This window comes from Equus caballus, chromosome 28 (genome assembly GCF_041296265.1).
Source record: "Equus caballus isolate H_3958 breed thoroughbred chromosome 28, TB-T2T, whole genome shotgun sequence".
Classification (NCBI taxonomy): domain Eukaryota; kingdom Metazoa; phylum Chordata; class Mammalia; order Perissodactyla; family Equidae; genus Equus; species Equus caballus.
Window position 1 is genome coordinate 26320397 of NC_091711.1, and position 23447 is coordinate 26343843.

At 40.3% G+C, this 23447-nt stretch overlaps 1 protein-coding gene across 3 annotated transcripts in view; it reads right to left on the reverse strand.

Annotated features, from left to right (window-relative positions):
* Window positions 1-23447, reverse strand: part of CCDC38 (coiled-coil domain containing 38) — a 52759-nt gene that overhangs the window by 17333 nt on the left and 11979 nt on the right. For all 3 annotated transcript variants that reach the window (XM_023631840.2, XM_023631841.2, XM_023631839.2), the window contains exons 4-12: window positions 23066-23231; window positions 17133-17197; window positions 14805-14968; window positions 14617-14697; window positions 11719-11882; window positions 9809-9898; window positions 7609-7666; window positions 1872-1941; window positions 341-492 (exon numbers count right to left, since the gene is read on the reverse strand). In XM_023631840.2, coding sequence (XP_023487608.1) covers window positions 341-492; window positions 1872-1941; window positions 7609-7666; window positions 9809-9898; window positions 11719-11882; window positions 14617-14697; window positions 14805-14968; window positions 17133-17197; window positions 23066-23231 — 1010 coding nt within the window. The remainder of the gene's footprint in view (window positions 1-340; window positions 493-1871; window positions 1942-7608; window positions 7667-9808; window positions 9899-11718; window positions 11883-14616; window positions 14698-14804; window positions 14969-17132; window positions 17198-23065; window positions 23232-23447) is intronic.

Genomic DNA, 23447 nt, shown 5'->3' on the forward strand with positions numbered 1-23447 from the left:
CATCCAAAGCATGATTTGATTAGCCACATGATAGGGTGGAAACTGCATTGAACAAAAATTAAGGCAGTAGGTGACATTTTACTTCAAATCTTTTAAACTTTTATTATTGCTATCTAGGACTATTTTGACAGGTAAAAGGAAGTAGAGATTAAAACTAAAGCCAGTTGATTCTGTGTAAATATAACATCTACCTTTTATACTCTGCAGTGTAGACTATTAATAAAAATCCCACCCTAAATCCAGAGAGACCATGAAGAAGGGCAACACATGAGTGAGTTGAACTCTGTCCCTAGTTAGAAATTGCTTAATAGAATAAATCTACTTGTTTTTAATGACTTACATTTTATCCTGTATAAATTTTTCTCTTTTATTTACATCTTCAAGATTTTCATCTACATCTTGGGAATATTGTACCAAAGTAAGATTCTGCTCTTCCAGCTCTGTGAAGACTTGAAGTAACTCTTCTGGTTCTTTGAAATAAAGCTCTGGCTCCTAATCAATCAGTAATGAAGATAGCATTCACTTAAAAATATGCTACCTATGCACATATGACTTATCTAGAAAAATACTGTGGGGTAAAGGAATACCATTCTGATTATGAGGGAGAAATGGATAGAGAATGGCAAAGGAGCCTATTTCCACATGAGAGCTGGCCCTCAGGAAGAGGACATTTTGGGTGTTGGGGGGAGATGAAAGGTATTAGAGAAGGGAAAAAGGAAAAAGAGAAGAAGGGATGGAGCAGAAGAGGAGGCAAAGGCAGGAAAAGGGAAAGTGGGTCTAGGGAAAGGCAAGGAAGAAGGAATACAAGAAAGAAAGACAGGAGGCTAAGTGACGGTCATTTTCTCCCCACATTTTAATTATTTTAAGTTTTTCAAAATTTTAAGAGTAAGTAGATATTACTTTAAGTAAATTTAATTTTTAAAAAGATGATTTTGGTATTTGCACACCCATGGTCATCATATTTGCTATAGCTAAGAGGTAGAAGCAACCTAAATGTCCATTGATGGATGAATAAATTAAGAAAATGTGGTATATCCATACAATGGAATATCATTTAGCCTTTAAAAAGAAGGAAATTGTGTCACATGATAGACATGGATGAACCTGGAGGACATTAGGCTAAGTGAAATAAGCCAGTCACAACAAGACAAATACTGCGTGATTCCACTTTATGAGGCATCTAAAGAAATCGAACTCCTAGAAACAGAAAGTAGAACAGTGGTTGTCAGGGGCTAGAAGGGGGGGGAGGGGGGGTAGGGGAATTGTTCAGTGGGTTTCAGTTTTGCAAGACAGAAAAGTTCTGGAGATCAGTTACACAACAGCGTGCCTATAATTAACACTATGGTACACTTAAAACTGGTCAAGATAGTAAATTTTATGTTTTTTACTCCAATTAAAAAAAAGATGATGAGTAAAGTGTGTTATATATCATAATAGATGGTGTTTGTAAGTGTTTTTTTGTTCCTTTTGAGTTTGTGGTTGCATATAGGGTGTGGTTCACTCAAAGTCAGACTTGTCGCAATAAATGGCTGTTTTGTTGACTGTCACTTTATCTTACAGTTTAGCTACCCGGTATAGCTCAAGCCCCAGTAAAATGATAAGCAATCAGAAAGTGGCTATTTTTACAGGAAGACTGTAGATAATATATATATCTCCTAAATTATTACCTTCTTACAGACACTTATTTTTCATAAAAAGTCTGATGACAAAAATGAACTATATATACAACTGGGGAACAGTATCAAGATCATATTTCCTTCTGGAAACTTGTGGAATATTTGGAATAGGAAATTTTAATTTCAGAAGATTAAATGAGCATCTGTACTTTTCACTGATTACAATTTTTATATTACGAAATATAATCTGGTTACCAGGTCATAGTCTATATCATCATCTAAAAAGAATTCCAAACTGTCTTCTGAACTGATACTTTCAGCTTGGCTGTAAAAGAAAAAGGAAAAAACATATTTTCTTTCATTTCTAAATTTCTTTGGAACCTAACTTGTAACATAGTTCTTTTCAATAGCCCCTTTAGCCTTTTAGGGAACTGTTGGTTGCAAAAATCAGTGGATTCCACGAGTGTGCAAAAGAAAATCAGATTCAGTCCCAGACAAGGGTGACATACAAACAATGAGATCACAAGGAAGGGCAATACCATACAGTGCCAATTATTTGGTGTATCTATAAAGTAAGGTAATTTTTTTTTTAAGAAACACATGAGAAGCTACATTGGCACATCTGTTTTGTCCCTTTTAATGCAATCTTCTTAAGAAACTAAACGTGCTCTAGTGCTCAAAACAAAGCTTGTACCCTGAGTAATACAATATTTGTCTTTTTAAGAGCAGATTTTACTTTTTAAAATATCTTCCAGCCAGGTTGAGGAAATGTAGATTGAGGGGCTGGGCAATGAGGTACATCCTTAAAGAATAATTATGTGGCTTGGAGAGTGTCACTGGAAAAATGCTTTAAGAAGGATACATTGAAAATGATTGGAATATTAAGGAGGCAGGAACTAGGGAGATAGTAAGGCAGCTGTCGGTGTAATCTAGGTAATTAACACTTTCAAGTAGAGGGTAGTGATGATGGGAAAAGTGAGTAAATGGGCGAGAGGAGGGAGAGAATCTAGAGATATATGAAAGAATGAAATCATGGGAACCAAAAATAGAAAGAGCCACTTGGGCCAGAAGAGAAGAGACAAAGATGACTCCAAGATTTGCAGTCTGTGAGCCTGGAATAATGGAGGTGGGACTAACAGGAAGAAAAATGGTTTGAGGATGGGATAAGAAGATTAATATTTGCTCATGTTGAGTTTGAGAGGACAAAACACCTACCTGGAGCTAGCCTTTAAGCAATGAGAAATAAGACATACGAAAACAGGGCCAGAGAAGTAAAGAAATATTTGGGGAACATCCCCCGAGAAAGCGTTGATACTACTGTCCACCCGACTCTTCTCTTGGATTCAGTGATAGAATTTTCTAATCAATCTTATCTCACCTCTCTGAAACTTTTGTTACCTTTTTGGATTCCTTTTTTACATAAATGTCTTTGGTTCCTCAGCCTTCTTCCCGTCTCATTCTACCCTTTCCTAGGGGGTGACCTCATCCCTTCTCATGGATTCAACCACTGCTAATATACTGGTGACTCCCACGTCTCTCTCTTTTTCTTGAGCTCTAGACTTCAACGTCAAATTCCAACTGGACATCAGGGTCCACTTGGCTGTCCCATAGGGAGCTAAAATTAACACATTCAAAACCATACTCCCTATCTTCCTCTTCAGGCCTGCTCCCCTTACTGCGTTCCCAGTATCATTGAATGGCAACGCCGTACCCCGTGCTAGAAATTTGGGAGTTATCTTTGACCACACTCTTCCTCACACTACCCCCAACCTTTATGCGAGCCTTTAAGAGCCTGTCAATGCCACTTCCCTGATGTGTCTCACAGCCTTTCCTTCTTCATTTCCACTGCCTCTATCTGGCTGAGACAGTTCATTATCTCTCACCTAAATTGTGACAACAGGCTCCTAACTAGCTCCTCTACCTCTAGTTTTGTCCCTCTCCTTTCATTCTCCAAAATACTACCAAATCCAATTTTCTAAAATGCAAGTTTAATTGGTTCTCTGTCATTTTTGTGCTTAAAACCCTCAGTGGCTCCCCAGGGCCCTAGAGACAAAGCACGGACTCCTTAGCATGACATCACCACTTACCTGCTCATCCCGCAATACCTATTTACTCCTTGAACGTCTCCCACTTTCACTCTGCAGCCCAGCCATTCTGAACAGAGCCACACTTTGCCACCTCTGTGCCAGAAGGCCCCTCCCTCTTCCAGAGCTTGTCCTCATGGACTCTTCCTCCTCTCACCAGACTCAGCTTAGATGCCACTTGCTCTGAAGAGGGTTTGCTGATCCAGTCCTTGCTCTCTCACTCCGTCACTTCTCATTAGGGTTAAGGGTCCTTCCTTTGCATGCCTGTGGCACTCTGAGCTTATCCTTCCAATGGCATTATCATATTATATTGTAACTGACTAATCCCTTGTCTGTCTTCCTCACTAGATGGTAGGCTCCTTGAGGGCAGAGACTGTCTTATTTATTGTCGGGCCTACAAGGCACTCAAATATTTATTGAGTGAACGAAAGAAACTATGAGAGTGCAGAACTTTCTGAGGGAGTGAATGTGATGTTTGCATATTACTGTGTGCATCAATAAATGCAGAAAAAGCATTTGGCAAAATTCACCACTCATTTATGATAAAAACTCATAAAAATTGGAATAGAGAGGATTTCCTCAACTTTATGATAGAGTATCTACAACTACAAAAATCCTGCAGCTAACATTTTACCTAATGGTGAAAACTTGAATCCTCTTAACACTGGGAACAAGGCAAGGATGTCTGCTCCCACTACTCTTATTCAACATAAGAAGTTCTACCCACTGCAATAAAGCAAGAAAAGGGAATGAAAGGCATACAGATCATAAAGGAAGAAATAAAACTATCCCTGTTTGCAGATGGCTTGATAATCTAGATAGAAAATCCAAAGGAATCTAAAAAACCACCAAAAGAACAAAAACAAAATTCCTGGAACTCATAAGTGAATTCAGCAAGGTCAGAATATACAGGATAAAAATACAACAATCAGTTGTATTTCTGTATACTAGCAATGAACACAAGGACACTGAAATTAAAAATACAATGCCATTTACAATTGCTCAAAAAGAAAAAAGTAGAAAAGAAATACTTAGGTATAAATCTAACAAAACATGTACAGGACATGTACACTGAAAACTATGTAAGGCTGATAAAAGAAATCCGAAAAGATCTAAATAAATGGAAAGACATACTATGTTCATGGTGTGGAAGAATTAATTTAGGAAAGATGTCAGTTCTCCCTGGATTGATATACAGATTTGTATTAGTTTCCTAGGGCTGCTGTAACAAAGTACCACAAACAGAGTCGCTTAAAACAACAATTTATTCTCTCATGGTTCTGGAGGCTAGAAGTCCAAAATCAAGGTGTCAACAGGGCCATGCTCTCTCTGAAGGCTCCAGGGAAGAATCTGTCTTATGCCTTTCTCTTAGCTCTTGTGTTGTCAGCCATCCTTGGAATTCCTTGGCTTGTAGGTGCATCCCTCCAATCTTTGCTTCTGTTGGCACATGGCATTCCCCCTGCATCTCTGTGTCTCTTCTTATAAGGACACCAGTCATATTGGATTAAGGGCCCACCTTAATGACCTCTTCTTAACTTGATTATATCTACAAAGATCCTATTTCCAAATGAGGTCACATTCATAGATATCATGGGTTAGGACATTAACATATCTTTTTGGAGACATACTTAAACCCATAACAAGGTTTAACACAATTCCTATAAAAATTCAAGTTTTTTTGTAGATATAGACAAGATTATTCTAAAATTTATATGGAAAGACAAAGGAACTAGAATAGTTAACATAATTTTGAAAAAGAGAAATAAAGTGTGAAGAATCAGTCTACCTGATTTCAAGACTAATAGCTGCAGTAATCAAGACCATGTGGTATTGGTGGAGGGAAGCCCACACAGATCAAGGGGACAGAATAGAGAATCCAGAAATAGACCTGAACAAATATGCCTAACTGATTTTTGACACAAGTGAAAAAGCAATTCAGTGCAGAAGCCATTTCAACAAACGGTGCTAGAGCAATTGACATCCATAGGCAAAAAACAAAAGAGAACCTCAGTCTCAACATCACACCACACCTTATACAAAAATTAATCTAAAATGAATCACAGACTTAGATAGAAAACTACTTTTAGGAGAAAATATGAAAAAAAATTGGGGGGATCTAGAACTAGGCAAAGAGTTTTAGATTTGACATAAAAACATGATCCATAAAAGAAAAAATTGATAAATTGGACTTCATCAAAATTTAAAACTTTTACTCTACAAAAGATCCTGTTAAGAGGATGAAAGGACAATCCACAGACTGGGAGAAAACATTTACAAACCACATATCCACAAAGGACTAGTATCTAAAGACATAAAGAATTCTCAAAATTCAACAGTAAAAAACAAAGACAAAAATAGACAATCCAGTTAGAAAATGAGCAAAAGATGGGAATAGACATTTCATCAGAGAGGATATAAAGATGTAAACAAGCACGTGAAAAGATGTTCCACACCATTAGCTACTAGGGAAATGCAAATTAAAAGCACAATAAGGTATACACATCCATCAGATTAGCTAAAATTAAAAATAACAGTCAAAGTACCAAATGCAGGTGAGGATTTAAAGAAACCAGATCCCTAATATATTGCTGGTGGGAATGTAAAATGGTACAGCCACTCTGGGAAACAACGTGGCAGTTTTTTAAAAAGCTAAACATGCATCTACCATTCAACTCAGCAATTGGACTCTAGGCATTTATCCCAGAGAAATGAAAACTATTAACACAAAAAGTTGTACAAATATATTTATGGCAATTTTATTCATTATAGCCCCATATGGGACACAATCCAGATATTCTTCAATGAGTGAATAGTTAAATTGTAGTGTGTCCATAGCATAGAATACTACTCAGCAGTAAAAAAGGAACCAACAGCTTGGATGAATCTTAAGAGAATTATGCTTAGTAAAACATCCAATCCCAAAAGCTTACAAAGCTTACATACTTTATGATTCCATTTATATAACATTCTTGAAATGACAAAAACCATAGAAGTGGAGAACGGATTAGTGGTTTCCAGGGGTTAAGGGGAGGTAGAAAGAGGGAAGTGGATGTGACTATAAAGGGGCAAATGAAGAATCCTTGTGGTGATGTTCCGTATTTCACTGTATTTTGACTGTATCAATGTCAATATCCTGGTTGTGATATTGTATTACAATTTTGCAGGATGTTACCACTGGGGAAAAGTGAGTAAAGGATACATGGGATCTCTCTGTATTATTTCTTACAAGTGCATGTGAATCTACAATTTCTCAAAATAAAATATAATTATAAACAAAACAAAACAGTGGCTGCTAAATGCCACAGAAGTGGAGCAACCCCACAGCCCCTGGAATTCAGAGCAGAGTGTCTATGTTGACTTTTGTCATGTGTGATTGTCATGGATAATATGGTGCTGGCCCAGATCCTTTCCTCAGGGCCTGTGTAACCAACCAGGGCATCGATATATTTTTTTAAAGTTTCCTTGGGGTAGCCAGGATTGAGAACTAACAAATTTATGCAATATTGAGTACAAATGAGTCAGCAATCAAGTAAGGAAAGAAACAAACAAACGAAAATGCTTTATCGCCTTTGCAGCAATTTTGAATGACGTGGTGAAATTACAAACACACAGGCCAGTAGAGTAGCTTAATAAACAAACACTTGGGCAGTGGATTCTGAGAGGCAAAGACCCAAGGGGCAGGGGGCAGGCAGTTTCTGCAAATAGCACTTGCAGGCACTCATCAAAGAAGGCAGGGAGACCTAAGAGAGCCTGAGTGCCTCAGGAGCATACAGAGAACAGCGACCACTGCCTCCAGTATCTATTACAATGGATGTGGATACGAGGTGTGTATGTGGAAGAAAGGCTAAAAGAGATTTGCCAAAAAACATTCACAGTTTCCAAGAGAGTTAATCAAGTGTGTACTGTACTTTGATAAGGATGATTTCTTGTTCTCTAGGATGAGAGTGGACTTCTTGTGTGGTTTTCCTGTTCAAAATGTCCAGGCGAAGTCCGTGTCATTGGTGATGGTAGAGGTGAAAAGAAATAACATGTAAATTAGAAATGAGTCCTTGTTCCTTGGTGCAAGATATTTGTTTTTCTACATGGCTATGTCCATTACTTTATTATTATTATTATTATCATCAGAATGATAATCATATAAAAATGTAGCTCTCTTATTCTACTGAAATTGGGTTCCAAGTTTAAGAATAAAATCAAAAGCATTGGTTTGCAGGGCTGGCCCGGTGGCACAGCAGTTAAGTTCACACGTTCTGCTTCGGCGGCCTAGAGTTTGCCAGTTCACATCCCCGGTGCGGACCTATGCATCGCTTATCAAGCCATGCAGTGGCAGGCATCCCACATATAAAGCAGAGGAAGATGGGGATGGATGTTAGCTCAGAGCCAGTCTTCCTCAGCAAAAAAAGGAGAATTGGCAGCAGATGTTATCTCAGGGCTAATCTTCATCAAAAAAAAAAAAAAAGCATTGGTTTGGGAGGATGCATACTGTCAAAAACATGATACGACCTTTGAAGGTCACAAATCAGGGACATAAGTATAAGTGAAATATAAATCATGGTTCTATTTTTATCTAATCATATATATTTCTAATCACAGATTTTTTTTAATCAAGAGAAAAAATAAAAGTGATGGGACACTTTAATTATTACACCTCTGCAGAGACCTGCCACTGCCACATACAAGTTGCCCATACACTTGTTCCCCCTACACCCACATGCACTTGTTCCCCCCACATCAATGTCTGGGCCTGATCCTGGCCTGAAACTGAGAAGTGGGTAAAATTGGGCTTGGATCTCTTCATCCCCTGGCCCCCAGGTACCCTCAAGTCATGTTTCCTCATGCCAGCCCTCTTAGGACTTCCAGCCACTCTCCTTGCTATTCTTCTATCTTGAAACCACCTCTTCCACCTGGCAAGCTCCTACTTATTCTTCAAAATCCAGCTCAAATGTGACTTCGTCTTAAAGACTCCTCTAAATGGCTCAGGCAGAGATCTCATTTTTGGCTTTTGCCCCCAGAGCCCTAGCTATCTATCACTAGTCCCACTATATTGTATTGTACAGTTCGGGGGTATAGAACTCTGTCCGATTCATCTTTGTGTACTCAGAGTCTTGAAAAGTGCCTGATATGTTGTATGCCTCTGATAAATATATGGTGATTGGAGGAAGGAAGGAAAGAAAATGGATGAAGAACCAGATGGATTCCACCACTGCCATAAATTACCATCTTAGCTTCTAAGCTGATAACCAAACACATATTACTAAAAAGTCTTAAGGGATGTTATTTAAACTGAGTGACTTCTATATTCAAGATTTAAAAGAGAACGTTGGCCTCACCACTCACTCCCTCCACCCGCTTCCCCCATGCCCTGCTCCAGATCCTCTAACAGGCAAAGTAATATATCCTAAATAATTTGCATCCAAATTGGCCTCACAGTCCAAAAGAATTCACTTTTTCAATCAGCTGGCCAAGTGCACAAGGCAAAAGACTCATACCAGGGTTGTTTCTGAGCAGGCAAATTGTGCTGTTTAGCTTTGCCCCCACCACTAAATACATCCAATGGTTGATAGCAAGGTAAAGGAGAAAAGGAGCCACCAAAAATCAGCCTGCCTTGAGGGTTGCAAGCTCAAATGACTACGGGGCAGGGCAGGTTGACATTGAAGGGGTTCTCAGAGTTGATTGTGGGCGTGGTAGAGCTACGTCAGTTTTCCCGTTACTTCCCTGAATCACTGGCCAATGGCAGTCACCTGCTTGCAATTGACCCAGTTTGCTGGGCCCTGGAAATGGGCCCATCAATACCAGAAGGCAGGCCTGAACTAGAGGAATGAGGAGATCCAGCTAGGAAGGACCTCAGGGAGTGTGCTAGTCAGCCAAGGGGCGACTGGTGCCAGGTCCTCTGCCCAACTTCTCTGCCTGTTCTGCCCACTCAGCCACCCGTCTGAGTTTTCTAATACTGTCAGAGAGAGAAATGGAACTACTAGCTCCCCAGGATTAAGGGTAGTATGGACAGCACTTTCTGTTCTCCAGGTTAGTTTATAGGTCCTTGAGCTCCACTTTGAGATGGTCACCTCTGGTTTTATTTTTGTGAGTCAAGTCCCAAATCTCTAGTGTTACCTTGGCTAGCTTTTCCCAGAGAATAGTCTTCTGAAAATGATGTCCTCCTGGGCTCCTCAATATTGCCCTCTTTTTTCTTTGTATCTTGTTCTAGAAGTAGAAAAAAAAGAGGGGGGTGGGGAAGCACTTCTGAGAATGCAAGCTTTGTCACAAGGTGAAGGTAGAGTTAGTATGAAAACTTTCAGGGACAGAAATATAAGATGGGGACATCTTGACCAGCAAATGTATGATGCAGAAGGCAAGAGCTGGTCTCTGGGGCAGGCAGAATGCACAAGAACTGACCTGCAGGGCACGAGGAGATCTGTGTTTCCTGCATCCATCTGTCATACCTTTAAAATCCCAGTGTTAGCCACTCACTCCTCTGGACTGAGAGGCTCGTTGGTTTCTGACCATCCTCTAGTTAGATAACACGTCAAGGAACACTGAATCTTAAACCGTTAAATGCATAAACTTCTCAGTCTTCCTTTCCATTTGTTTTTTCTCTTGTCAAACACTGTGTATTGAGTTTAACCAAGTGTCATCACTGTGCTCAATACTTTACATACATGATCTATTTAATCACGCTTGGCACAGTGAGAGACTCAAGGGAAGTGAGCAGGGCAGCCATCCGTGGCCTGCAGTAAATGTTTAACAATCAGCTCTCTGGAAAAAAATTCTCCCTGATTTGTAGTTTACCAATTTCTGTGGAGTAAATGTTCTTACCCTGAAGTCTCAGGATCACCTCTCAGCCGAAGACTTTGCAAATCTTCAGAACTCTCTTTCTGGTTGGCTGTCTCCTCTCCAGTCCTCTGCCCTGAGAACTCCAGCTGCAAGGCCTCTCTGGACCCCCGGCTCTGTCTGTTCAATTCACCAGCACTGCTGGGCCAACCTGGACTCCCCCTCCCTAAGCTGCATCCTGGAAACTCTCCCCAGGCAGTATGTTGAGGCCATCACAGGGCTCATCACCTTTGTCTCCTCTCTCTGAGGGATTCCTTTGCTTCAGTCCTTGAAATCTAATCTCTGAAAACCGGTGCTTCATATATTTTTCAGCCTTTCAGGCAGGAGAGTGTCTGGTCCTTGTTAGCAGAAAGTTGCTAGAAGTGGAAGCCTTCCCTTTTGATTTGTGACCCCATTTTATCACTTAAGTTCTTATATATAATAGGATCTATTTCCGATTCATTGAGCTGACTTCCTAACACCAATACCACCCTATTTTAATTTCTGATACTCTATAATAATATGTTACATAATATCTTAAAGGAGTAGTAACACCCCCATTCCCTCCTTACTTCAAAAGTATGTGTCTTTTTAGATCAACCTCAGAATCATTGTGCAAAGTTCTCCCCAACCCAACACACAACTCCTAGACAAAATTTTGGTAACATTTGTAACAATTCCATAAAACTTGTATATTAATTTTAGAAAAATTGGCAGCTTTACAGTATCAGTATTCCTATCTAAAAACGATATATTTCTCCAATTTGTCAAATCTCCAGGTCACACAATTAAGGTTATTGTTGCTGTCTTGGATTTGATTTCCTTATATATTTTCTAAGTAATAAAGTTGGTTTATTTAGCTTAATAAAGTATATTTGACTTTGTGTCCATTTACTCTACAGAATGCTTTAATAAAATAAAATAAAATAGTTTTTCAGGTTTTTTATTGGGGGGCATGTTTCTAGGTATGCTATCACATCATCTGCAAATAATATATTTTCTATTTTTCCATGTATGTATTTTTATTGCTTTATATCTGAAATTAACCTGAGTTTCCAAATTAACAATATATAATATCAGAGATAGTAAGAGTCCTTATTCAGATTCTTCTTGAATTAGAAATTCCGACTATTTAATAAATAATCAAACATTGAAGCAGACTATCTTATAATGTGGGATATTTACTCAATTGAAATTAAGAAGATGTGACTTACTTGTTAATATTTTTGGAAGAGTGACATTCATATTTTCTTTACTCTTTGACACCTGGACCCTTTTCATCTTTTGCTGGATTTGCCAATGTTTTGGAGACAATTTCAGCAGAAAAAATCCATATTTCATATACTCTCTAAGGAGGAATTCTGTTTTTGCCATTTCACTGCTCAAAAGAAACAAAAATGTGATTAGGTATACCTGTGTGAAAGCATATTCATTGCTTAAAAAAAAGGTTTTACAAAATTCATTCTCTGTCATTATGTATTTGAATAATAATTTACTTAAGAAAAAATTGTAAATATGGCCATAAAAACATGGGCATCAGTAAGATATGAGCTGAGAAAAAAGAATCCTGTAGGAATGCTATTTGAATAAAACATGCCCAAAGATATGCACACATACAATAGACTGACGACAGTTTTACTCTACTTATTTCTGAGGGAAATATTGTAGACATAGGGAGGAATTAGAAGGTAGCAAAAGATGGTACTTATGTCAGGAGAAGAATGGAAACTAACACTCCATGAGCACGTACTATGTACCAGGCAATATGCAAGACACACGCAGATACCATTTCATACTCAGTACAGCACTTTACAGTCAGTATTATTATTCCCATCTTTTGGAAGAAGAAATAAATGACTTGCAAAGTCACCTGTCTAGGGAATGGCAGAGCTGGCACACAAACCTGGGTCTGTCTGGCTCAGATACCCAAGCTCTCACCAACCACACCCAGTGACGTGGACTGAAAGTCTTTTCCCAGCCTCACATTGCTTTCCCATGGTCATGTTACAAAGTGGACCCAGAAGGAATGTTTCAAATAGCAATGAAGGTCCTTGTGAAAGGCAGCTCTGCCCTTACCTTTCAGAGCCTCCTTTATTCATATCCTCATTAATACCCTTATCAATAGTACTTCTATATCCTATCTTCAGCTTCAATATCTCTTTCAGTCAGAGCCTGCCTCAAGCCCTGGTGTGAGAGTGCTGTTCAAGCATCAGTAAATGGCTGGCTCATGTATCACTAGTCGAAAGATGTCAGGAGCCCCTCGTTCTACCACCACTTTATTTTTAGATTGAAATCCTCCCAGATGTGCCTCAAAAACACGGGTTAAAATGGCTAGAATTGCACAGCTTCCAAGCAAAAGCTTCGGAACAAGCTCCCTTCCCCTTTGTAAACAGATTTCCAGCCCTCCCTGCAGTGGACGACCTCCTTGGGCCATCTCAAGCCCATAAAGAGAGAAGAGGGAAATAAACAGCAGGAGCTTGCACCCCTTGCTGTTAGCTTCTTGTTTTTCATTACCTTTCGCACCTTTCTAAGGTGATGAGGCACATAAACAACAAGCACATTCTCTTCAGCAAGGCTGTTTGGAGGGTCTAACCGGGCAGCTATTGTGCATAACTACGGTACTTTATGCAAACATAGAGGCTGCTACTCTAGTTCTTTTTTTTTTTTTTAAGATTTTATTTTTTTCCTTTTTCTCCCCAAAGCCCCCCGGTACATAGGTGTATATTCTTCGTTGTGGGTCCGTCTAGTTGTGGCATGTGGGATGCTGCCTCAGCATGGTTTGATGAGCGGTGCCATGTCCGCGCCCAGGATTCGAACCAACGAAACACTGGGCCGCCTGCAGTGGAGCACGCAAGCTTAACCACTGGGCCACGGGGCCAGCCCCCTGCTACTCTGGTTCCACAAATAGATAGAACAGAATCTTCTGATGACATCAGCAAGGGAGGAAGGGGAATTCTCCATCTTGGAGCACCTTCAACTTTAGACCCCTAAAATAGAAGAGGCTGCTGTAGCCAGGATGTGTTTGAAACACATTCTGTTAGTAGCAACTGATTTCAGGGAAACTACCATCCAGTTCATTTGCTGCATTTCAGACAAACTGTTGTCCTCCTCCCCAAGAAGTCTAGGATGTAAGTCTAGGACTGGGTTTTAGAGGAGAGCTAGACATCAAGTCCTCCCAAAGAAAAAGCAAGTTTTAGCATGACTTGATGCCAGACGGCAGTGTCTCCTGGATCATGCAATTACTGTTTAAGGATGAAGAGAGAGGAAGGAAGCTTTTCTCGATATATAAAATTAGGTCAACTGAGATACACTCGACCATAGAAGAAAACATCCAGGTTTGAAAGAAAAGAGGGGCAGGTGGTACAATAATTGTATCCCAATTCCTGCTCTTGTAATTTTAGTCCTTAGAGATCCCGGCTTTTTATACCAATACTAGGTTCAACATGATAGGTAAGTATAAATATAAAAATATACTGCCATTATAATTGTAAGATGATTGTGAAATGAATCCCAATTTCAGAGAAGTTAAAATTTGGGAAGAGGGGGCCAGCCCCCTGGCCAAGTGGTTAAGTTCACATGCTCCGCATCAGAGGCCCAGGGTTTCACTGGTTCAGATCCTGGGCGCGGACATGGCACCGCTCGTCAGGCCACGCTGAGGTGGCATCCCACATGCCACAACTACAAGGACCCACAATTAAAATATACAACTATGAACTGGGGGTATTTTGGGAGAAGAAGCAGAAAAAAAAAAAGGAAGATTGGCAACAGTTGTTAGCTCAGGTGCCAATCTTTAAATAAAAGAAAAATGTGGGAAGAGATGTGCCTAAGAAAAGAAAAAGGACACTTAGAAAATAATTTCTTGTTTACTCCCAGCATTGGCTGGCTTCTTTTCAACTAATTTCCTGGCTCCTATGTTGATAAGTTCGAGAAGCTTTTCAGCCAGAGGTTGCTGTGCTGTCCTGATACCCGGGCAGAGACGATCCTTGATCAACAGATTACTTATTTTAAAAACGTGCTCATCCTATGAAATCGTCAACTGATAAGCATTATTCCCACTTCAGTCTTCAATGGACATGGGCATTTGATAAGGAAAGATGGTGCCCTGGCCTCACCTTTTCACTGCTTGTATCTCCATACTTGCCTTTTTTAGTTCTGCTGTCATTTGGAGTTTGTTTATAGTTTCTTGTGCTGCACTGAAAAGTAACAGAGATTTGTTAGTTTGTTTAGTGTTGTGTTCTGAGAAACTAAAAAGAAGAAAGACAAAGGAAAAAAGCAATTGGGTCAGAATGAGACAACGAACATTTTAAGAGCATCTACAGATCTCTGGTCATTTTCTCGAAGGAACTCTTCGAAGGCCATTGCGTCTTCTTGAAGCTTGTTTTCGGCTTTCATGAGTTGCTTTTCCTTCGTTGCTATGTGTTCTTCAAGACTTTTAATTGTATTTCTTTTGGTTAACAAAGCAAACTAGGAATATTGAAAATAGAAACGCATCAAGAACATTATTCCACATTTCTAGCACATCTATAGTACATTTCAACAGTCTCATAATAAAGGGAAAAAACTTGCATAGTAAGTTATCATATGTCTTAGAAATAATAGTATGCCAAAACTTCGGGCTACGGCCTTTATTTCATGAAGGAATTTTATTTGGGGGATAGTTAGAAGGGAGACTAATTCCTCTCTTCCACTTTTATGAAGAGGCTCAATATTGTTCCAAAACGGCTGTGCCCAACATATCAAAAATAGCTACATATGCCCTCAGGCTCTATCCTAAATAAAAGCTACATATCAGATCCACCTGGTATTAGCACGGTGTCCCTCCATTACTTTCTGGGCATTGGGACACTGGGCTGCCTGCAGCCACAGGGCTCCTCCAACAGGAAGGACCACGGGAGAACGGGTTCCAGCGCTGCTGTGCCGAGGACGCACTCATTTCTCCAAACCAGGGTGGAGTGTGTGTCCAGCCTCAAGGAGCCCTGTGTAGATACCCAACTACAACTCTGACACCTAGTTTCTATTTTTTTAGTACAGGATATAAGAATCCACTTGGGTTTTTTAATGCCACGCATGAAAAATAAATTATAAATAAACAAAGCTACATACATTATAATACATATGAATTAAAAATATGGAAATGAGATAATTTTAACAAAACAACAACCAATAATTAGATATGCCAAGTTTAAAATTAAAAAAATTTCATTGATTACTTTATTCACCAAGTATTTATTGAGTGCCTACCATATGCCGGGACTGTTTTAGGTAGTGCTAACAGAGCCATGCACAAAATAAACAAAATTGCTTTTATGAGGTATACATTCTAGTAGAGGAGGAGTGGATTAAGTCAGGGGCTAAGCGGTCCAGTTGGCAAGGGCAGGGGGTTGCCATTATGTTTAGCCAAGGAAAGCCTCCCTGATGTGGTGGAAATTCAACAGAGACTGGAAGGAAGTAGGGAGCAAATCACGCACATATCTGAGGGAGAATGTTCCTCCCAGAAGGAAGAGCCTCCGTGCAAAGGCCCTGAGGCAAGAGCAAGATGATGTGTTCCTGGAACAGCAAGGAGGCCAGCGTGGCTGGAGCAGAGTGAGCCAGGGGGCAGAGTCCTAGGAATGAGGTCAGAAACAGAGAGCTGGGGACCAGATAAGTCACCAGAGGTCTTCAGCAGAGGAGGGGCATGTGTGGAGAAGACACTCCTACTGCTGTGTGGAGGACAGACTGACTGTAGGGAGCAAATGGAAGCAGGAGACCAGTTTTAGAAGTCATAACAATAATTCATGCAAGAGGTGCTGGTGATACGGGACTGCATACAGGGCAGCAGCGGAGATCGTGACAAGCAGTGTGATTATGGATATATTTGGAAAAAATGTACTTGAAAGTATTTGAATGTGGATTGTGGGAAGGAGGAGTTGGGGAGAACTGCCACACTTTTGGCCTAGGCAATTGGAGAACTGGAACTGCTATCTACCGAGAGAGGGCGCACTACCTGAGCTGCAGATTTTCAGGGTAAGGCAGAGTCTAGCAGGGGCAAAGTTTTGGAAATGCCAAGTCTGAGATGCCTATTGAGGACCTAAGTGCAGATGTTAAAAACTACAGTGGCATTTGTGAGTCCAGAGTTCAGGGAAGAGAATCAGGCTAGAGAAATAAATGTGGAAGTTGTTAAAATGGAAGGGGAATTTAAAGCCAGGGGCCTGGAGGAGGGCAGACAGAGCGCAGGGTGAGGAGTGAGCGTTCCAACATTTGGAGATCAGGCAGAAGAGGAACCAGAAAAGGAAACTGTGCAGGAGTGAGCAGCCAGTGATGTGGAAGAACCAAGAAAGAGTGGGTCCCGGAAACCAGCTGAAGAAAGTATTCCAAGAAAGAGGCAGTGATCCAGTGAGCCAGCTGCTGCTGAAAGGTACGTACAAGGAAGACTTGAAAGGGCAAGTTGAATTTGGCATAGGAGGGTCATTGGTGACCTGGACAAAAGGAGTTTAGGTGGAATGATGGGGACAGAAGCCTGACGGAAGGAGAGAATAGGCAGGACAATAGACCTGGGGCATGAAATGGAAAAATAAAATGTCAAGGTGAAAATTTGGTAATGCTGTGCAAGCAGTGTTCTGTTTGGCTAATGGAAGAAAGAAACTATTACCTCAAGCAGAAACCTGTTTCTCTGATCAGTAATAAATTCGTTGATAGTCCTTTTTGTGTCTGAACCTTTAAAGAAAATTGAAATAGACTTAGATTTAGTTCATTATCTCTCAAAGATGTTGTATAAAATAAAAGCTATGTAATTAAATTATTGCATGCCATATGTATCTGACTTAAAAAAAATACTATAACTCCAGATCAACTTTTTTCCTAAACACTCAAAAACTAATTAAAAATAATAACTATGATTTATTTTGTGTCCATCATATTCCAGGAACTTTATTAGACACTTTAAATCATTTCAATTAATCCTAACAATAATCCCACAAAGGTAGTGATTACTATCCCCATTCTGTATGTGAGGTCCTGAAGCTCAGGGGTGTCAAGATGTTTGTCTAAGATCACACAGCGAACAAGTGGCACAAAGGGCATATGACTCCTGAGCCTGTGCTAAATAAGACGGAACTGTTTTCAATCTTAACATTTTAGCCAATCTAGACATAAAACTGAAGTCCTAAAAATATGTTTGGGGATCACAAACCAAATTTATGGCAGGAAAAGAAAAGATGACAACTAGCTTTACCATCTAGCAATAGAAAAGACCCAAGTTTGCTTTCTTTTTTTGTTTTTAAGTAATCAAAGACCTGATAAAGACAGCATAAAGCACTAATTTTTTTTTTCTTTTGAGGAAGATTAGCTCTGGGCTAACATCTGCCACCAATCCTCCTCTTTTTGCTGAGGAAGACTGGCCCTGAGCTAACATCCGTGCCCATCTTCCTCTACTTTATATGTGGGACGCCTGCCACAGCATGGCTTAACAAGCAGTGCCATGTCCACACCCGGGATCTGAACCGGCAAACCCCGGGCCACCAAAACAGAATGTGAGAACTTAACCGCTGCACCCCCGGGCTGGCCCCCAAATTTACTTTCAAGGTTTCTTCATTCTGGAAAAATACATAGGCTACATTTCAACAATGTTTGCTTCATGGAATACCAACAGAATGTGATATAGAATAAAAACCTCTTAATAACGATGTAAATATAAATAGAAGTAGAGATTAAATAGTATTTTCCAAATAACCAGGAAGCCTGTGCTGCACAAAGAGGCCCCCCAGGCTTCTTGCGGTTGTGTTCGGCCTCCTCTTCTTACTAGCTGTGGGAACGTGCGCAAATTACTCACCCTCTCCAAGCCTCGGTTTCCTTGTCTGTAAAGTGAGGATACTAATTGTGGTAGATTCTATCGTTGTGCCCAAATGTTTTCTGCCCCTCTCTGGAAGAAGATTATCTCCCTCACCCCACCCCCGTTAATATCAGGCTTGACAATTGACTTGATTTGGCTCATGGAATGGAAGTGGAAGTGAGCTATGTTGCTTCCATGCAGAAGTTTTAAGAACCACCACCGATTCTCTTTCTCCCTCGGCCATAACTCCAGCAGAGGGCGGAAGAATGGGGGAGGCTGTTCCTTCAGTGCAGGACTCAGTGAAAAGCACAGGGTTGATGGGGCCGGCCCGGTGGTGCAGCAGTTAAGTTCGCACTTCCTGCTTCAGCGGCCTGGGGTTCTCCAGTTTGGATCCCAGGTGTGGAGCTATGCACTGCGTGGCAAGCCATGCTGTAGGAGGCATCCCACATATAAAGTAGAGGAAGATGGGCACGGATGTTAGCTCAGGGCCAGTCTTCCTCAGCAAAAAGAGGAGGATTGGTGGCAGATGTTAGCCCAGAGCTAATCTTCCTCAAAAAAAAAAAAAAAAGCACCAGGTTGAAAACTGAATGAGAAATAAACCTCTGTTGTTGTGAGCCACGGAAATTGAGGAGTGGTTTATTACCATAGCCTAAATTAGCCTAAGTAGATCATTACTATTACTCTTCACCCCATAGCAGTGTTGTCAGAAGGAAATGAGGCAATATATTACAAAACACATAGTAATTTCTTAGTAACTGTTAGGTATTCTTATTTTAAAAATACAACTGGAATGAGTAATCACTTAATTTTTCAAGGTCAGTAATAATAGCAATAGTGATTATTATAACCATCAATAAATAGTTCTATGATGATGAGTGACAGATAAACAACAAGCTTTGGAGTCAGACAGGCAATGGTTTGAATTCTGCATCCATGAAGTGACCTTAAATAAGTGAATCAACCTCACTGAGCCATTTTCATCAGATGAGGAGAGGAGGCACAAAGATCTAACAGCATTTTGTGGAGAATTAAATAAAATAACATATGTGAAAGTAATAAGCACCTAGTTAGCACACAGTTTTCTTTTTAACACTTAAAAAAAACTTTATAGGGGCTGGCCCCACAGCAGCCCCATGGTTAAGTTCAGCATGCTCTGCTTCAGCGGCCCAGGGTTCACAGGTTTGGATCCTGGGCGCAGACCTAGACCACTCATCAGCCATACTGTGGTGGCAACCCACATACAAAATAGAGGAAGACTGGCACAGGTGTCAGCTTAGGGTGAATCTTCCTCAGCAAAAAACAAACAATCCCGACTTTTTAGTATAGAAATCATCAACCTGCATAAAAGTAGAGTCATAAAATGAACAGCCATGTACCTATCATCTACTGCAACATTACCAACATTTTTTTTTTAAGAAGATTAGTCCTGAGCTAACATCTGCTGCCAATCCTCCTCTTTTTGCTGAGGAAGACTGGCCCTGAGCTCACATCTGTGCCCATCTTCCTCTGCTTTATATGTGGGACGCCTCCCACAGCATGGCTTGCCAAGCAGTGTCATGTCTGCACCCGGGATCCGAAATGGCAAACCTTGGGCTGCCAAAGTGGAAGGTGCACCCTTAACCGCTGCGTGACTGGGCCGGCCACCAATACCAACATTTTACCAATCTTGTTTCATCTATTGCCACCCCTCATTTTTCCTTTCATTGGATATTTTAAAGCCAAGCCATTGTTATCATGTCATCCATAAATACTTTAGTATGTAACTCTATCAGATAAAAAAGTTTTAAAACACAGCCATCGTACTATTACCATCCCAAACAAAAATCAACAATTCCTTAGTATCATCTTACACCAAGTGTGGGTTCAAATTTCCCTAGTTGTCTCAAAAATAACTTTTTAAGGGCTGGCTCAGTGGCATGTGGTTAAGTTCGCATGCTCTGCTTCAGTGGCCCTGGGTTTGCCGGTTTGGATCTCAGGCATGGACCTAGCGCCACTCGTCAAACCATGCTGTGGCGGCATCCCACATAAAATAGAGGAAGACTGGCACAGATGTTAGCTCAGCGACAATCTTCCTCGAGCAAAAAGAGGAGGATTGGAAACATGTTATCTTCCTCACACACACACAAAATTTTTTAATTACAAAGAACTTTTTAGAATTTAAAAAATTAAAATCTAAACAAAGATCAATTTGGTCGGTATGGCTCCTAAAGTCAATTTTTTATCTATAAAACAGCCATCCCCCTCTCCCCACAGACACTACCTTTTTTCCATGCCATTTATTTGTTTAAGAAACCAGATCAATTTCCCAGGAGAATTTCCCACAGAATGGACTTGGCAGATTGCATCCTCATGGTGTGCTTTAACATGGTCCTCAATCTCCCATATATACTTGATTCAATTCAGGTTCAATTTACTTAAATATTTTTAACAGAAAAAAAGAATAAAAGTGCTTACGGTAGCTTGATTTGGTCACTTATGATGGGTCAAATTCAAAATAAATTTCCATATCCAAAAAAATCCTATACTGTCAATTTACTAAATATTATAGGCATGCTCACCATTTCAGGCTCCTTTAACATGGTACTGTCTGGCTGAGTTGATGCAATTTTATTCTTCGGCTCTAAATAGACTGGTTATAGTGGGTTTCCCACTTCGGCTCTTCTCGCTGTCAGGCAGGTCTTTTGGCTGAGAGACCATGTATGATAAAGCCCTCCCCAAAGCACTAGTTCTCCTCGACACCAAGGCACCTCATCACTCCCCGGGGAGGTAATGACCAGTCTGAGGGGTCTGAATCTATAGAGGACTGCAGCTGAGCAAAGCCATCCAAAGGGGTTGCCCCTTGAGAGCAAAAACAAAGTCAAGCCTGGTGCATGAGCGTGGAAATGGCCCTTCTGTCACGCAGCCTAGCTGATCTGCCTGTGACAACTGCCCGGGTAACGTCTCTGATGGTGATCTAGCAGTCTACCATTACTGCAAACACAAAGACAAAACTACCTACGCTCCCAAGGTAGGCGCCTCTTCTCATTTTACTATCATGTAGACTTGTTTTCAATCAGAATTTAGGCAGGCAGCGTAAGGTTGGGGAATGGGGGTTTAACTCAAATCAACTCTTGATTGGAAATAGGGTCTTAGGGGGACTTCTTTATTTTAAACGAAAATGTCCAAATTGCTTCTCTATGTAATCAGCTGAAACTGACAACCTGATTGCCATTGCCAACAGAGCCCAAATTGCCTTGGAGAAATTTTACTATTTCCTTTTTAAGAGTCTACCATATGTCATTTACTCTTAAGAGACCAGTAACTCCATTAACCAGCAGTGGTGACGAATAGGGTCATCTGCAAAGTCATCCTTCCTAGTTATCTCAGAACTGTTAGAGTTCTGGCAAGGATTTTTGAAGTCAGCCACTTTGTGTAGAACTCTTTCTAAAAAACACATCACCCATAATTTTAAATGCTATTGATGTCTTAGGATTCTCCATTCTACAGAGGTGAACTATGGGACCCAAGACTGAACCTAGAGACACCTTGTCAGTAGTATAGTCACTGACACCACCACATTGCTCTCATTTGCCGCTTTTTCCATACAATTATAGTGCAGAATATGCCCCTCCAAGGTCTTCTAAACAAGTTAACACGGCTTCCCTTTTCTACATTAATTATTGAATCCAGAGTTCTTTCCTAAGTGGTTTTCTTGTTCTCTGAAGATTCTTTTTCACAATTTGGGAAAGTGCCTGGATTTTCGGAGCCAGAGAAATGTTTTTTAAGTTACCACAGCAGATCCTGGGCACTTGATGTACACTCACTCTTCCTCTCTTCCTCCCTTCCTTTTCAATATTTTGTTAAAAGATTTGGACGAGACTCATTTGGGGGGAAGATTTTATGACTCCATCATCCTAGCATTAATCACTTTAACTTTATTAGCTTCAAACTGCTTTCTATCTCATTTGTAGGCACTTCTTGATCTGATAAGTAGGAATTGCCTGTGACATTTTGATTACCAGATTGCCCTCTTTCATAGAGCAATAATTAATAGCTTGTAGTATTTTTTTTTTTTTAGGAAGATTAGCCCTGAGCTAACTGCTGCCAATCCTCCTCTTTTTGCTGAGGAAGACTGGCCCTGAGCTCACATCTGTGCCCATCTTCCTCCACTTTATATGCGGGACGCCTACCACAGCATGGTGTGCCAAGCAGTGCCATGTCTGCACCTGGGACCCGAACCGGTGAACCGGGGCCGCCAGAAATGGGACATGCGCACTTAACCGCTGCACCACCAGGCTGGCCCCTAGCTTGTAGTATTTTAACATGTTGTCTTCAAAGCTCATTAAAACCTGATACAAAGTTTACCTCTTTGCAACAAAAGGCAAACATTTCATTCTATTAGCTTCCTGATTCTGGATATATGAGTTCTATGGCCCAGACAATCAAGACTTCTCTTTAGAAAGTTTCTATATTTCCACATCTAGAACTGAGTTTAGATGGCCAGAGCCATTACCTTTAATACTATATCATTTTGGCAGTGACTTTCTTCCTTAGAGCCATGAAAATGAGAAACAGTCTATTTCTTGGAAAAGTATGTTTTCTTATTTAAAATAGATTTTTCTCCTGATTCTCAACTCCCATTTACAAAGACCCCCCTCACCATATTATGAGACAGCATGCTTTGTTTAGCTCGCCTCCAGAAAAGCCCCCAACCCTGACATTAACAGTAAATATTCAAAACAGTGTTCTTTAAACAAAGAGTAACTTAGACGTACCTTCTGTTAATCTGAGAATAAGAGTGGGATCTAGCCCAAATTTTTCAAATGAGCCACCAGTTGTCTCAGAGTAGAATACTGTTTGGCTCAGATGTGAACGACTCTTCATTCGGGATGAAAAAGTAGACTTTTGGTGGACTTTCATGCTGCGGTTCATAAATTTTTCCTGCCCAAGTGGAAAAGTTTAAAAGAATTTCCAATATACTAAAATAATGTTGCCTTAAAATAGCGATCATATATTAAAAATATCATTTGCAAAAGTCCTCTTATCATTACTAATACATTAAATAAACAACCTCAATTTCTTATCTTTGGAGGACTGTGTATAGTTTTCAATTCCTTCTTATATGAAGCTGAGCACAAATATGAAAACGTGCAACCC